At 46.1% G+C, this 16,530-nt stretch overlaps 1 protein-coding gene across 8 annotated transcripts in view; it reads right to left on the bottom strand.

Moving 5' to 3' along the window:
- Window positions 1-15,435, bottom strand: part of LOC112220827 (amyloid-beta A4 precursor protein-binding family B member 2) — a 45,780-nt gene extending 30,345 nt beyond the window's left edge. For 4 of the 8 annotated variants that reach the window (XM_024382723.2, XM_024382728.2, XM_024382727.2 and 1 more), the window contains exons 1-7: window positions 9,875-10,015; window positions 8,885-9,079; window positions 8,415-8,537; window positions 8,151-8,236; window positions 7,912-7,969; window positions 6,923-7,069; window positions 6,462-6,589 (exon numbers count right to left, since the gene is read on the bottom strand). In XM_024382723.2, the coding sequence (XP_024238491.2) occupies window positions 6,462-6,589; window positions 6,923-7,069; window positions 7,912-7,969; window positions 8,151-8,236; window positions 8,415-8,537; window positions 8,885-9,076 (734 nt within the window). In that variant the 5' untranslated portion in view covers window positions 9,077-9,079; window positions 9,875-10,015. Of the gene's footprint in view, window positions 1-6,461; window positions 6,590-6,922; window positions 7,070-7,911; window positions 7,970-8,150; window positions 8,237-8,414; window positions 8,538-8,884; window positions 9,080-9,874; window positions 11,145-14,922; window positions 15,030-15,223 lie in introns of those variants that run through there. The other 4 variants (XM_024382725.2, XM_042303036.1, XM_042303037.1 and 1 more) reach the window with 4 other exon arrangements.
- Window positions 15,436-16,530: the final 1,095 nt, after the last annotated feature.

Below are 16,530 nucleotides of genomic sequence, written 5' to 3'. Positions count from 1 at the left end.
GGCATGGGGAACATATGTTTACATTGCCAAAACAAGTGAGATAGAAAATAAACAAATGAAGAAGAGCAGATCAGACTGTTAGCAGAACTTTCTCTCCACCCGGTCACACACAGGTACGTCACAGTCCCCACACCGTCAGGTCCGCAGGGTTTTTCCTTACAGTTCTATTAAAGTCCCGTCCATGATGTCTCACTCCCAGACAGTCAATCAAGCAGCACGAGCCAACAGCCATTTCCTACCTACACTAGAACCTGGCTGTGGAGTCCCTCTCGTCACCAGTGAGGAACACAGCAGAGCCTTGCTTACAGTGCACTCTAGCGACCACTCTGTGTACTGCAGCAGTAGCGTGATGGGGCATCTGTGCTAAGTGCACTCTTTCCCTTCCATGCATAACAGACTCATAACAGATTAACTCTCTGTCTGTCTGTCTGTCTGTCTGTCTGTCTGTCTGTCTGTCTGTCTGTCTGTCTGTCTGTCTGTCTGTCTGTCTGTCTGTCTGTCTGTCTGTCTGTCTGTCTGTCTATGTCTCTCTCTCTCTCTCTCTCTCTCTCTTACAGTACAAAAAGAGCAGATGTAATCATGTAAAGAAGGGAGAGAAATGGAGTGAGAGATACAGTAGACGTGGAGAGGACAGAGAGACGGAGGGAGAGAAAGGCAGAGACGTGGAGAGGACAGAGAGACGGAGGGAGAGAAAGGCAGAGACGTGGAGGACAGAGAGACGGAGGGAGAGAAACGGAGACGTGGAGGGAGACGGAGGGAGAGAAAGGCAGAGATGTGGAGAGGACAGAGAGACGGAGGGAGAGAAAGGCAGAGATGTGGAGAGGACAAGAGAGACGGAGGGAGAGAAAGGCAGAGATGTGGAGGAGAGAGACGGAGGGAGAGACGGAGGGAGAGAAAGGAGAGACGTGGAGAGGAGAGAGAGACGGAGGGAGAGAAAGGCAGAGATGTGGAGAGGACAGAGAGACGGAGGGAGAGAAAGGCAGAGATGTGGAGAGGACAGAGAGAGACGGAGGGAGAGAAAGGCAGAGATGTGGAGAGGACAGAGAGAGACGGAGGGAGAGAAAGACAGATGTGGAGAGACAGAGAGAGACGGAGGGAGAGAAAGACAGAGGACAGAGAGAGGAGGGAGAGAAAGGCAGAGACATGGAGAGGACAGAGAGACGGAGGGAGAGAAAGGCAGAGATGTGGAGAGGACAGAGAGAGACGGAGGGAGAGAAAGGCAGAGACGTGGAGAGGACAGAGAGAGACGGAGGGAGAGAAAGACAGAGACATGGAGAGGACAGAGAGACGGAGAGAGAGAAAGACAGAGACATGGAGAAGACAGAGAGAGACGGAGGGAGAGAAAGACAGAGACATGGAGAGGACAGAGAGACGGAGGGAGAGAAAGACAGAGACATGGAGAGGACAGAGAGACGGAGGGAGAGAAAGACAGAGACATGGAGAGGACAGAGAGAGACGGAGGGAGAGAAAGACAGAGACATGGAGAGGACAGAGAGACGGAGGGAGAGAAAGACAGAGACATGGAGAGGACAGAGAGAGACGGAGGGAGAGAAAGACAGAGACATGGAGAGGACAGAGAGAGACGGAGGGAGAGAAAGACAGAGACATGGAGAGGACAGAGAGACGGAGGGAGAGAAAGACAGAGACATGGAGAGGACAGAGAGACGGAGGGAGAGAAAGACAGAGACATGGAGAGGACAGAGAGAGACGGAGGGAGAGAAAGACAGAGACATGGAGAGAGACGGAGGGAGAGAAAGACAGAGACATGGAGAGGGAGGGAGAGAAAGACAGAGACATGGAGAGGACAGAGAGAGACGGAGGGAGAGAAAGACAGAGACATGGAGAGGACAGAGAGACAGAGGGAGAGAAAGACAGAGACATGGAGAGGACAGAGAGACGGAGGGAGAGAAAGGCAGAGACATGGAGAGGACAGAGTTACGGAGGGAGAGAAAGACAGAGACGTGGAGAGGACAGAGAGACGGAGGGAGAGAAAGACAGAGACGTGGAGAGGACAGAGAGACGGAGGGAGAGAAAGACAGACATGGAGAGGACAGAGAGACGGAGGGAGAGAAAGACAGACATGGAGAGGACAGAGTGACGGAGGGAGAGAAAGACAGAGATGTGGAGAGGACAGAGTGACGGAGGGAGAGAAAGACAGAGACATGGAGAGGACAGAGAGAGACGGAGGGAGAGAAAGACAGAGACATGGAGAGGACAGAGAGACGGAGGGAGAGGAAGACAGAGACATGGAGAGGACAGAGAGACGGAGGGAGAGGAAGACAGAGACATGGAGAGGACAGAGAGGCGGAGGGAGAGAAAGGTAGAGAGGAAAGGATAGAGAAGTGACTGGGTGAGAGGCTGCAGGGGAGGGCCGACCCTCACACCCCTCCTCCTCTACATGCTTTTCCCATTACCTAGAGACAGCCTCTGAAAGTTTTATAGTCCAGAGCGGGAGGGGTGAAGGGATTGGAAGAGTGAATAAGAGGGGGAGAAGGTGGGAGACAGAGAGAGAGAGAGGGAATTGGAGGGAGAGAGAGCAGCATTGTCCCATTGTATTGAGAAACAGAAAAAGACATAGCCACACAGAAGAAAGTGGAAAAGGCAGACAGAGAGGTGAGGAAAGCTACCATGCAGAAAGACTCCATTATTTTTCTACCAGTCCCATTCAACACAACGGTACATTCTACACATGACATTCATGTCTAGCAAACGCTGGAGCCCTCAAACTCAACTCTGGACCTCGAAGCCAGTTCCACTGCGTGTGTTTCATTCTCCTCCTCTAACCAGGGACTGACTTAGACCTGGGACACCAGGTGGGTGCAATGAGTTATCAGGTAGAACAGAACCAGCAGGATCCAGACCAAGTAGGGTTAGAGTTGAATACCCCTGGTATAGAGGGTCAAAGTCTGCACACTCCCACATAACTCTAACTTAACCAAGACTGTGAACCTGGGGCCTGGGAGTGAATATGAGTTACTGTAGCAACATTACCAGTTCAATATGGAGAGGTTAAGACCATGTCACACAGTAGAATGATGGAGAGGTCCCCATCTCCCCATTGAGGATAAACCACTAGGTGTAATAGATGTAATAAAGGATATTCACTAGGTGTAATAGATGTAATAAAGGATATTCACTGGGTGTGCTTTGGCAAAGTGGGTGGGGTTATATCCTTCCTGTTTGGCCCTGTCCGGGGGTGTCCTCGGATGGGGCCACAGTGTCTCCTGACCCCTCCTGTCTCAGCCTCCAGTATTTATGCTGCAGTAGTTTATGTGTCGGGGGGCTAGGGTCAGTTTGTTATATCTGGAGTACTTCTCCTGTCCTATTCGGTGTCCTGTGTGAATCTAAGTGTGCGTTCTCTAATTCTCTCCTTCTCTCTTTCTTTCTCTCTCTCAGAGGACCTGAGCCCTAGGACCATGCCCCAGGACTACCTGACATGATGACTCCTTGCTGTCCCCAGTCCACCTGGCCGTGCTGCTGCTCCAGTTTCAACTGTTCTGCCTTATTATTATTCGACCATGCTGGTCATTTATGAACATTTGAACATCTTGGCCATGTTCTGTTATAATCTCCACCCGGCACAGCCAGAAGAGGACTGGCCACCCCACACAGCCTGGTTCCTCTCTAGGTTTCTTCCTAGGTTTTGGCCTTTCTAGGGAGTTTTTCCTAGCCACCGTGCTTCTACACCTGCATTGCTTGCTGTTTGGGGTTTTAGGCTGGGTTTCTGTACAGCACTTTGAGATATCAGCTGATGTACGAAGGGCTATATAAATAAATTTGATTTGATTTGATTTGTGCTACTAGGTGTAATAGATGTAATAAAGAATATTCACTAGGTGTGCTATTAGGTGTAATAGATGTAATAAAGGATATTCACTAGGTGTACTACTAGGTGTAATAGATGTAATAAAGGATATTCACTAGGTGTGCTACTAGGTGTAATAGATGTAATAAAGGATATTCACTAGGTGTGCTACTAGGTGTAATAGATGTAATAAAGGATATTCACTAGGTGTACTACTAGGTGTAATAGATGTAATAAAGGATATTCACTAGGTGTGCTACTAGGTGTAATAGATGTAATAAAGGATATTCACTAGGTGTGCTACTAGGTGTAATAGATGTAATAAAGGATATTCACTAGGTGTGCTATTGGGTGTAATAGATGTAATAAAGGATATTCACTAGGTGTGCTATTGGGTGTAATAGATGTAATAAAGGATATTCACTAGGTGTACTACTAGGTGTAATAGATGTAATAAAGGGTATTCACTAGGTGTAATAGATGTAATAAAGGATATTCACTAGGTGTAATAGATGTAATAAAGGGTATTCACTAGGTGTACTACTAGGTGTAATAGATGTAATAAAGGGTAGTCACTAGGTGTAATAGATGTAATAAAGGGTATTCACTAGGTGTAATAGATGTAATAAAGGGTATTCACTAGGTGTACTACTAGGTGTAATAGATGTAATAAAGGGTATTCACTAGGTGTAATAGATGTAATAAAGGGTATTCACTAGGTGTAATAGATGTAATAAAGGTTAGGTGTGCTATTAGGTGTAATAGATGTAATAAAGGATATTCACTAGATGTAATTCACTAGGTGTAATAGATGTAATAAAGGGTATTCACTAGGTGTGGTGTAATAGATGTAATAAAGGATATTCACTAGGTGTGCTACTAGGTGTAATAGATGTAATAAAGGATATTCACTAGGTGTAATAGATGTAATAAAGGATATTCACTAGGTGTAATAGATGTAATAAAGGATATTCACTAGGTGTGCTACTAGGTGTAATAGATGTAATAAAGGATATTCACTAGGTGTAATAGATGTAATAAAGGGTATTCACTAGGTGTAATAGATGTAATAAAGGGTATTCACTAGGTGTACTACTAGGTGTAATAGATGTAATAAAGGATATTCACTAGGTGTAATAGATGTAATAAAGGGTATTCACTAGGTGTAATAGATGTAATAAAGGTTATAGTCACTAGGTGTAATAGATGTAATAAAGGGTATTCACTAGGTGTAATAGATGTAATAAAGGATATTCACTAGGTGTGCTACTAGGTGTAATAGATGTAATAAAGGATATTCACTAGGTGTGCTACTAGGTGTAATAGATGTAATAAAGGGTATTCACTAGGTGTGCTACTAGGTGTAATAGATGTAATAAAGGATATTCACTAGGTGTGCTACTAGGTGTAATAGATGTAATAAAGGATATTCACTAGGTGTAATAGATGTAATAAAGGATATTCACTAGGTGTAATAGATGTAATAAAGAATATTCACTAGGTGTAATAGATGTAATAAAGGGTATTCACTAGGTGTGCTACTAGGTGTAATAGATGTAATAAAGGATATTCACTAGGTGTTCTACTAGGTGTAATAGATGTAATAAAGGATATTCACTAGGTGTGCTACTAGGTGTAATAGATGTAATAAAGGATATTCACTAGGTGTAATATATGTAATAAATGGTATTCACTAGGTGTGCTACTAGGTGTAATATATGTAATAAAGGGTATTCACTAGGTGTGCTACTAGGTGTAATAGATGTAATAAAGGATATTCACTAGGTGTGCTACTAGGTGTAATAGATGTAAAAAGGATATTCAGTAGCTTTGCTACTAGGTGTAATAGATGTAATAAAGGGTATTCACTCGGTGTGCTACTAGGTGTAATAGATGTAATAAAGGAAATATTCACTAGGTGTGCTACTAGGTGTAATAGATGTAATAAAGGATATTCACTAGGTGTAATAGATGTAATAAAGGGTATTCACTAGGTGTAATAGATGTAATAAAGGTTATAGTCACTAGGTGTAATAGATGTAATAAAGGGTATTCACTAGGTGTAATATATGTAATAAAGGGTATTCACTAGGTGTAATAGATGTAATAAAGGGTATTCACTAGGTGTAATAGATGTAATAAAGGGTATTCACTAGGTGTAATAGATGTAATAAAGGGTATTCACTAGGTGTACTACTAGGTGTAATAGATGTAATAAACGGTATTCACTAGGTGTGCTACTAGGTGTAATAGATGTAATAAAGGATATTCACTAGGTGTGCTACTAGGTGTAATAAATGTAATAAAGGATATTCACTAGGTGTAATAGATGTAATAAAGGATATTCACTAGGTGTAATAGATGTAATAAAGGGTATTCACTAGGTGTGCTACTAGGTGTAATAGATGTAATAAAGGATATTCAGTAGGTGTGCTACTAGGTGTAATAGATGTAATAAAGGATATTCAGTAGCTTTGCTACTAGGTGTAATAGATGTAATAAAGGATATTCACTAGGTGTTCTACTAGGTGTAATACAGCTGTAATACAGGGGTATGGTGTATTTCCCACACATTTATTGTGTGAGAAACAATTTGCCCCTCGGGGACATTAAAGTTCAACCTATCCTATAAGACATGTCCCTTTGTCTTTCTCACCTGTCATGGTCTCGGCCGACGCCCCACACACGGATGCTGCTGATTGGCTGAGAGTGGAGCATGCTGCGGTCGTCCGGGTGGACCAGGGTCAGATCACGGTCCTGGAGCACCAGCAGCATGCCTTTACCCTGATGGGACGATCAATCCATCAATCAATACATCAATCAATCAATACATCAATATATCAATCAATCAATACATCAATCAATACATCAATCAATACATCAAATAATACATCAACGCGGTGCGCGTTAGAGCGTTCCAATCGGTAACGTCGCTTGAACCTTGAACCTGTTCTGCAAGAGCCGCAGCTGTTGTGGACCAATATGTAATGATGCCTCATGGGAGTTGTTGTTGATGTGTTCAGCGGTTGCCTGATTCAAGGCCAAGTTGGGGCGAGGAGAGGGATGGAAGCAACACACCATGCACACCCCCCCCCACACACACACACAGGTCCTCACCTCTCCCCAGACCCCTGCCGAGTCTCGTATGTCCCTCCTACAGTACGACAACTGCCTGATACAGTGATGGACAGCCACACTGCTCCTCCCCTCTGCCAGGTCTCTCTCTGCCATCTCCACCCAGCCCAGAGAACGCACTGGGAATGACTGAAATACACACACATAGATGGAGCAATGAATTAATAAACACTAATACAAAACCACACACACAAACGCACACCTCCTCCTACACTGACACAGAAAAACGTTCTCTTTAAATTGGTAAAAGGTCCAGGGGACATGCAGCGAGCGTAGCAGAGAGTGAGAGAGTATTGTGACAGTGTATGAAATATAATAGGCTGTGTGGGTCAGCGCAGCCCAGAGCCAGCCGTCCCTCAGAGCACCACAACGCATTAATCGTCTCTTTAGGGACAGACCCCGGTTGTTCCAACTCTCACACAGGGACAAACATGCACACAGACTGCAACACACACAGATGTACACGAAACGCACGCGCACACCCGGCACTTTTCAATGGTTCCATCATCCGATTATGTTGTGTGGCACGTTCAACAGAGCAATTCCCAGTCAGCATGGTGACAGGTGCATTAGGCCTAATTGTTTTCTCTCTATCCTTCCTCTCTTCCTCCTCTTTTTCTCCTCCCTCTCTTTACCTTCTCTTCATTCTCACTACCAACCGTCCTCCTCATCAAACTTGAACGTACTATGTGTGCCCCCCCCCACCACACACCCCTCCTTCTCTGTTGGGGAGCATGTACATACATACACCATTAATCCAGCAGGGGGCACCAAAACCTCCCATTCAGCCACAGAGCCTTGCCACTGGACAGTAGTTCACCAAATGACCAATAGGTGGCAGTGCCACGGAGAAAGAGATCACCCCCGCTTCCTTCCCCTCCGTGAACACTGGATAGGTGACAGCATGGTTAGCATCCCATTGTTTTCGACCAAATCCAACCTTGTACAATCAGTGATTAATAAATTCTCACCTGTCCCTCTGGGTCAGTGCAGGCACTGTTGAGGTCCACTGTATCTAACTGGGAAGGGCTACAGAGGGAGAGGCAACCATGAGCAAAGACACCAGCAAAGTGTGAAAAGGCAAGGAGAAATGTGATAATGGGTCAACCAGAAATACAGGCTTTACTGAATGTCTGGTAAATACTGTGTATGTCTGAGTGTTTTATGGTGTGTGTTTGGGTGAGTGTATTTTTTGTGATGTGTATTTTACTGCAGTCTCAGTGAGGCGTAACGGAGAGTAGCTCCTTCAAAAGCTTTCAGGCTGGGGTCAGGATACACTGGGTAGTCCTTCAGCTCCTAGAGAGGGAGAGAGAGAGAGAGGGCACAGTCATATCTGATTAATATTTTATATGAATAATATTGATTCGTTTTTATTATCTATTACATATCCTGACTTTTAAGGCACACATATGATTTCAGTCAATTCTGAGCCTGTGTAAGTGGTGCCATTCGTAGTGTGTTGTCTTATACTGACAGTGCAGGTGGTGTTGTCAAAGCCTCGGACAGGCAGAATGACATCAGAGGGAGAGGAGGAGGAGGAGCCGGATGGAGAGGGCACAGGTTCCACTGAACTGTCTGATACCAAACTGCTAGGACGCTGCAGAGAGAAGGAGAAGGGAAAAGAGAGAGAGAAAGAGGGAGAGGGAAAGAGAGAGAGAAAGAGAGAAGGAGAGAGAGAGAGAAAGAGAGAAGGAGAGAGACAGAGAGAGAGAGAGAGAGAGAGAGAGCGAGAGAGAAAGAAATAAAGAGAGAGGGGAAAAGAGAAGGAGAGAGAGAGTGAGAAAGAGAAATAGAAGGAGCGAAAGAGAGAGAGAGACATATGACTTTATCAGAGGAACTCGAGGAACAGGACTCAGAGCAAGTGTGTGTGTGGTGTGTGTGTGTGTGTAAGTTTGAGTGCGTGTACAGACAGTACGGTGCGTGTGTATGTGTGTCCAGCCTCACCTCGCTGAGCGGTCTCAGGCTGACTGTGTCGCCCTGCTGTGAGTCAGGGAGTGGGTGGAGGTGTGTGTGTTCGTTGGTGGTGGAGACAGGGCGGTCATACTGGGTGGTGCCAGTAGGGACATGCCAGAAGTAGACCTCTGATATGTCTGTGACCTCACGCCAGCCTGGGGAAGGTCCCCTCACCCCACACATCTGCTGTATAACACACACACACACACACACACACACACACACACACACACACACACACACACACACACACACACACACACACACACACACACACACACACACACACACACACACACATTAATACACCAACAGACAGTAACAAACATACGCACACACACTAATACAACACACACACACACACACACACACAAATACACATTCACCTGTAGCCACAGACATACGCAATTGTGCATGTAGGCAAACTGAATTGGATAGGGGAAGAAATAGACAGATAAGCACACACACACGCATACTAAAGTGCACACTGACACAACTTAGACACACTCAAATACACAGACGGTTGTCTAGGTCAAATACACAGACGGTTGTCTAGGTAAATTCTGAGGTGGTCATCCTGTTCTGTTGTCATAGCAACCCTAATCTCTGTATTAGCACCCACAGGGAGGCCTTTGTCCTCTCTTGACTTTTCTCTCTCTTCCTCTCCCCCCTGTCCTCTCTCTTTCCCTCTCCACTCTTTACCTCTCTCTATGCCTCTTCTCTTTTCACCCTTCTCTCTCTCCTCTTTTACCTCTCTCCTTCTCCTCTCTTTGCCCCTCTCTCTCTACCCTTTCCTCCATTTCTCTCAACTGTCATCTCTTCATGTCTCACTACTCTCTCTTCTTCTGCTCTCTCTGTGAATCTCAACCCCCCCCTCTCCTCGCCCCGACCAACTTGTTCTGAGGGCTCTCCATTGTCACGTGCTGCTGACAGACAATCAGTCAGCCAGCCAGCTAATCAGAAGGTGTCTAATCCTCTCACCTATTTCTTGTGGGGTCTGAGGGGAGGGGCTCTCTTGGGACAGGGTGGTCCAGCTGGAGTCCTCATCCTCCAGGGGAGACTCCACTTTCGTACCTAGACTACCCAGCTTAGGAGCTCCTCTCTCTGGGTCCGGGCTGAAGGATGATGGGGGGGTCTGGAGCAGAAGAGGGGTGCTCTCCTCCCCCCTGGGCTGCTTATGGGGAGCAGAGGGGGGCCGGTGGAGGTACGGGTTCTCATTGTTGGGGTGCAGCTCCACCATGATCACTCTGGGCGGGGGAGCCTGTGCACTTCGGGGGAGTTTGGGGGGCGTTTCAACGCTTTGTGGGTGACCCTGGGCCTGGGTTAGGGCCTCCTCTCTGCCCTGAAGTGGGGGGCAACTCTGGATCTTGTTCTCTTGGGCCCAGCTGAGATTGTTTAGGGGAGAGATGGCGGGAGAGGGGACCCCCTGTAGTAGAGGCTGTGCAGCAGTTGGAGTGGCATCTTCTTCCTCTTTGTAATCCTCCTGTTTTGGGGTCTGTTTCTCCTCCTCCGTTCTCTCTCTCTCTTTATCCGGGCTGACCTGGTCTTTCTCAGGGCAGGGGTGCTTCTCATCCTCTTCCTCCTCTTCCTTGCTGGGAAGATCTTCTTCCTTATTGCCTCCACCAGGAGAGTCTTCCTCTTTGTTTCCTCCACTGGGTGGGTCCTCTTCCTTTTCATGGAACTCCAGAAAACTCTTTGTCCTCCGACAGAATGGAGGCGGGTCCTGTGAGTTCTCCCCCTCCATCCAATCAGAGCTGTGTATGGGGGTGATGATGTCATCCTGCTCTTTGACCTCTGTGTTGGTTTTACTCTGCTCCTGTTGCTGTGTCTCAGCCTTCCGCTGCAGGTTGGCACCATCCTTTGCCAGCTTGGGGTTGGTGGAGAAGAATGAGGAAGAGGAGGAGGAGTAGAGAGCAGAGGATGAAGAGGACTTGGTGGGGAGGCGTCTGCCGCTCAGTCCCATGGCGCTATGCACACTGGTCATGGCGTATCTATGGCGACTCTTGGGTAAAGTGGCGGAACTCCCCGTTTCCATGGCGGTAGGGGACTCCTTTATGATGTCATGGCCCAGGAGTTGATTGTAGGAGGAGCGCAGGCTGAGGGAGGTGGGAGGGGCGGCAGGGGGACCGCTGCGATTGGCCAAGCCTACAGAAGAAGGGGAGGAGCCACTGCGGGAGAGCTGGGGTGTGTGGACGGACATCATGAGTGACGAGAGGTTAAGAGGTCAACTGAAGAGGGAATCCCTGCAAACCTAGAGAGAAGACAGAAGGGCTCACTAGGAGTACCACACACACACACACACACTATTTTTACGCCCCCTTTGATATAAAGATTTTCGCAACAGGTTAGGAGAGCATTTTCGCTAACCCTAACCTTGTTCCTGACCTTAACCTCAGTCCCCTAACCTGCTATGAAAAAGAGTGTGTGTGCCCCCCCCCTCACACACACACACACCAACTCCAAGCTCTCATAGGAATTCGACATCTGATACTGGTGATGTCGTTCCATTATCCACCACAGTGCTTGAAGGAAACTTGGCCTGAATCACGTCTTCTCCATGTGTGATGAGTTAGGAGGATCACAGGACTGAGTTGGAGGTATAAGGAGTAAAACACAAGACAAGGCAGCATATGACTTTGCCAGTCTAAATGGGAAGCACACATGAGTAAAGACACTCCGTATGGCTCCATAAAGTCCTACAGAACATCAGGTTCACTGGCATTGATCTGTTGCCATGGCACTAGCACGGAATTAAAAGCTTTGTTCAACATTCTGGCAACCCATCGAACCAATAGCGAAAGGTTTTATCGACGCACTCTGCCATGTGTTTTGTAACTGTGCCCCAATACAGCAACACCCTCCGTCTCCCTCTTTCTCAATCTGGTCAATATGTCAGTTTAAAACACAGTGCCAAGCCTGGAACCTGGGTTCTATTTTCTGGACATGCTTGGCAATCATGAGGCTTAGCGCTGTAAATGCATTACTCCACAACCGAAGCACCATGCCAAGGCGAATGCTGTTGGAACGTATACCTATGCTAGGTCAAGATGCTGACATGCTTAGGGCTGTCAGTGGTTGGTTTTACTATACTCGGTTCTTCAATTCAATCATACTCCTCGCCAACGCACGCACGCATGCGCGCACACACACACACACACACACACACACACACACACACACACACACACACACACACACACACACACACACACACAGGTAAACAAACAAAAAGGTGGAAAACATAGGCACAGCAGATTTGAAAACAAGACAAGCCCTTGGAAAAAGAGAGAGAGAGGTCCTTTTAAGAGAAAATATCCCCACACAATGCACTTTTTCATGAGGGCCCCACATCCCTTCTCTGGGTGTTGTTTTGGTGACAGAGAGCACCTGTAGGGCTTCTGGAACTCTTCCCTCCCGCTCTCTCCTTCTCCCTCTTTCAGAGAAGGCACAAATGATGTCAACAAGGTCAATCAGTAGATTATTGTAGACTACCTGTAGACATACTGTAAACTACACTTTTACCAGATACACTACATGACCAAAAGTATGTGGGCACCTGCTTGTCGAACGTCTCATTCCAAAATCATGGGCATTAATATGGAGTTGGTCCCCCCTGTAATGCTATAACAGCCTCCACTCTTCTGGGAAGGCTTTCCACTAGATGTTGGAACATTGCTGCGGGGACTTGCTTCCATTCAGCCACAAGAGCATTAGTGAGGTCAGGCACTGATGTTGGGCAATTAGGCCTGGCTCACAGTCGGCGTTCCAATTCATCCCTAAGGTGTTCGATGGGGTTGAGTTCAGGGCTCTGTGCAAGCCAGTCAAGTTCTTCCACACCAATCTTGACAAACCATTTCTGTATGGACCTCGCTTTGTGCATGGGGGCATTGTCATGCTGAACCAAAGGGGCTTCCCCCAGAATCATCGAGAATGTAATTGTATGCTGTAGTGTTAAGATTTCCCTTCAATGGAACTAAGAAGCCTAGTCCGAACCATGAAAAACAGCCCCAGACCATTATTCCTCCTCCACCAAACTTTACAGTAGCCACTATGCATTGGGCAGGTAGCATTCTCCTGATATCCGCCAAAACCCAGATTTGTCCGTCGGACTTCCAGACGGTGAAGCGTGATTAACCCCTCCAGAGAACGCGTTTCCACTGCTCCAGAGTCCAATGGCGGCGAGCTTTGCACCACTCCAGCCTACACTTGGCATTGTGCATGGTGGTCTTGTGTGCAGCTGCTCGACGAACAGTTCTTGCGCTGATGATGCTTCTAGTGGCAGTTTGGAACTCAGTAGTGAGTGTTGCAACCGAGGACAGCACTCGCAGTTCTGTGAGCTTATGTGGCCTACCACTTCGCGGCTGAGCCATTGTTGCTCCTAGACATTTCCACTTCACAATAACAGCACTTACAGTTGACCGGGGAAGCTCTAGCAGGGCAGAAATTTGACGAACTGACTTGTTGGAAAGATGGCATCCTATGACGATGCCACGTTGAAAGTCACTGATCTCTTCAGTAAGGCCATTCTACTGGCAATGTTTTGCTGTGGAGATTGCATGGTGGTGTGCTCGATTTCATACACCTGTCAGCAACAGGTGTGGCTGAAATAGCCGAATACACTAATTTGAAGGGGTTCCCGCATAGTTTTGTAAATATAGTGTATTTTACACAAAACATGTCCTCAAAAGGACATTAAGTCTCTCTCTGCGAAGTTACATTATACCTGCAGCTACTGATTTTAGGACAGTTTTTGACATTTCTCTCACTATGCATTCTTCCCACCATTTCCTTAGTACTGAGGTAAACAGAACTGCTGTGAACAGCATAAATACCCTGTCCTGGGCAAAACACCAAAACTGACAAGGAAGCAGTTGATAAGGTAACAACTGTCCAACATGCAAATGCTCAAATGCCTGCTTTGCATAAATCTCAGAGATGGAGAGAGCTACTAGATCCATACTGAGATTGTGTTTTTCCTGATGCTGCATGTCTCAATTAGCAGAATGGCACGAGACAAATAGGGGAGAGATATATGTTATTAGAGAGAGAGAGAGAGAGAGAGCGAGAGAGAGAGAGAGAGGACAATGACACAGCAATTTTCAGCAGGGACGTTGAGCTCACATCGCCACTCAGCTCAGCTGCTGTCCTAGAACACACACATCTTTGTGTTCCCAACACTGTAGGTCATTCATGAGACCTTGCCAAACATGGTACTATACAACCCATATGACAGGAAGTCAACTAACGGTGTCATTTATAAACAGCTGAGAAATGTCTACAAGATTCAGGGGCTGTTCCCCGGACACAGATGAAGCTTAGTCCTTGGACTATTTCAATGGAGGTTCTCCAATGACCATGTGTTTTAGTCCAGGACTAAGGTTCATCTGTGTCTGGGAAACCAACCCTCAAAGTGTAACTGTAGGAATAATCAGGATCTGGAGTTGAGAGAATAACCAATCGTTCACTCTACTGGAGGTGATACCGTCTAGTATCCTCTACATATTGGCATTCTGGTGAGCCACAAGTGTCAGAGCGGCACTCACGACTCAAGCAGGTCCCAGGTTGGTTCAGTAGGTGAGTTCTCACAGCTCGGCCACAGTTGTGACCGAAGAACAACACACACGCATAACACATCTCAATCCAAATAGGAAAGAGAGTGGTGTTGTGATGTCGTTCACACACTGTGATGAACAGATGCTGCTGTGGCATCCACATGAATATTTAACGTAGTCACCTCAAACACTGTCTTAATCGATCTGTACTGTAGCCTATATTACTGAAACAGGCTTGGGCCCACTCCAGTTAAGAAATATTAAGAAAGAAAGCACTTTAATGGAATTTTTGTAGGCCTTGAATGTAGGCCTTAGTTTTAAAAAAAAAGCTGTTGTAAGCTAATAATTGGATTGTTACCTAATAATAAATGATACTTGTGCTGTACATATGCCACCAACATAACGCGTCAATAATAGGCTACAGAACCTTCGAACTTATAACCATGTCAAGGAGACGTCTCTAAACGGGTGGAGTACCTTTGCATTCCGTTAACGTGCGTTGTAGGATACAGCAGTCTACATTTCTATCCTTACGATCATCCTTGCAGCCTCACCGATTTCAATATAAATCCATCAGGAACGTCCTATATTGCAGAAGGATCGTCAATCTGTTGTCAATTCCGAAAACAAGCTGCAAAGGCAGTGTCAATAACAGACGCAGTACATCTTCTGTTGTCTCTCTCCCACCCAAGATTCTCCCCATCACATCACCGCACTGAAAGGCGAACGGCGCAACGCAGCCACAACCACAACATTTTATGTACATTAATTCACTCACCGCGTTTGACAATCGGTCTTCTATGCCACCGCCTAAACGACGACACTGATATAGAACAGAGAAGTGATCCCCACTTTTTAAGCGCGAGTCCTCACGTAGCTACCCGTATCAGATCACATCACTTTCTATCCGGTCTCCTCCGGTGCTGGTACCTAGGCTACGCTACAGCTCGTCTCTCTCTGCGCCACTGTTTCCCAAAGCGTCGCGTCGCTCTGGAGCTCCCAGGACCAATCAGAGCGCTGGACGCTGGACGCTGTGTGCACAGAGCTATTCGGTAGAGAGACGCAGAACCAGAGTACCATCACAAAACTAATATTGTTTATGGTGTTATTTAACTAATGCAATAAAAACTCGCAGTTCGCCGACTTTGCCTATGGTAGGCTACAACGTTGGCTTCTATAGAAAAAGGCATTGATTGAGAAGTGATTGTGTATACTATTTCAGCCAGAGCCAGCTCCTCAAGAGTGAACAGCTACCAATAAGAAATGTATAATCTGGAATAAGAAACTACAGGCCCATCAACTGTTGCAGTGCCACAGGCTATTGTTTAACTCAACAGACACTCCCCTACCCCTGCTTCTACATCCGCATTCCTTGCTGGTTGGGGTTTTAGGCTGGGTTTCTGTATAAGCACTTTGTAACATCTGCTGTTGTAAAAAGGGCTTTATAAATGCAGTTGATTTAATACCCTTAAGATTGTATGTGAGTGTGTGTAGAGTCAGTATAAATGTGTGTGCATGTTTAATGGGAATTTCAATGTTTGTGCTTTTCTGATAATTCATTTCTGTGTTCTATTCAAGTGCTGTTCTATAAACCAATTTCTATGTTCATGCAAGTGGCTGAATGAACAATCCTCACTCATCACTAGCTGCAATTTGGCAGTACACCCAGAACCTTGTTTAGAGAACGAAATATATCTCAGTTTCAAGGTCTCAGCTTAGAGAGAAGAAGCCTTGTGAGGTATTGGTATGTCACATGTTATGAACCAGTATTGGTCTGTCACATGTTATGAACCAGTATTGTTCTGTCACATGTTATGAACCAGTATTGGTCTGTCACATGTTGTGAACCAGTATTGGTCTGTCACATGTTATGAACCAGTATTGGTCTGTCACATGTTATGAACCAGTATTGGTCTGTCACATGTTATGAACCAGTATTGGTCTGTCACATGTTATGAACCAGTATTGGTCTGTCACATGTTATGAACCAGTATTGGTCTGTCACATGTTATGAACCAGTATTGGTCTGTCACATGTTATGAACTAGTATTGGTCTGTCACATGTTATGAACCAGTATTGGTCTG

This window comes from Oncorhynchus tshawytscha, linkage group LG21, assembly GCF_018296145.1.
Source record: "Oncorhynchus tshawytscha isolate Ot180627B linkage group LG21, Otsh_v2.0, whole genome shotgun sequence".
NCBI classification, from domain to species: Eukaryota; Metazoa; Chordata; class Actinopteri; order Salmoniformes; family Salmonidae; genus Oncorhynchus; species Oncorhynchus tshawytscha.
This window is presented reverse-complemented; position numbering and strand designations above follow the sequence as displayed.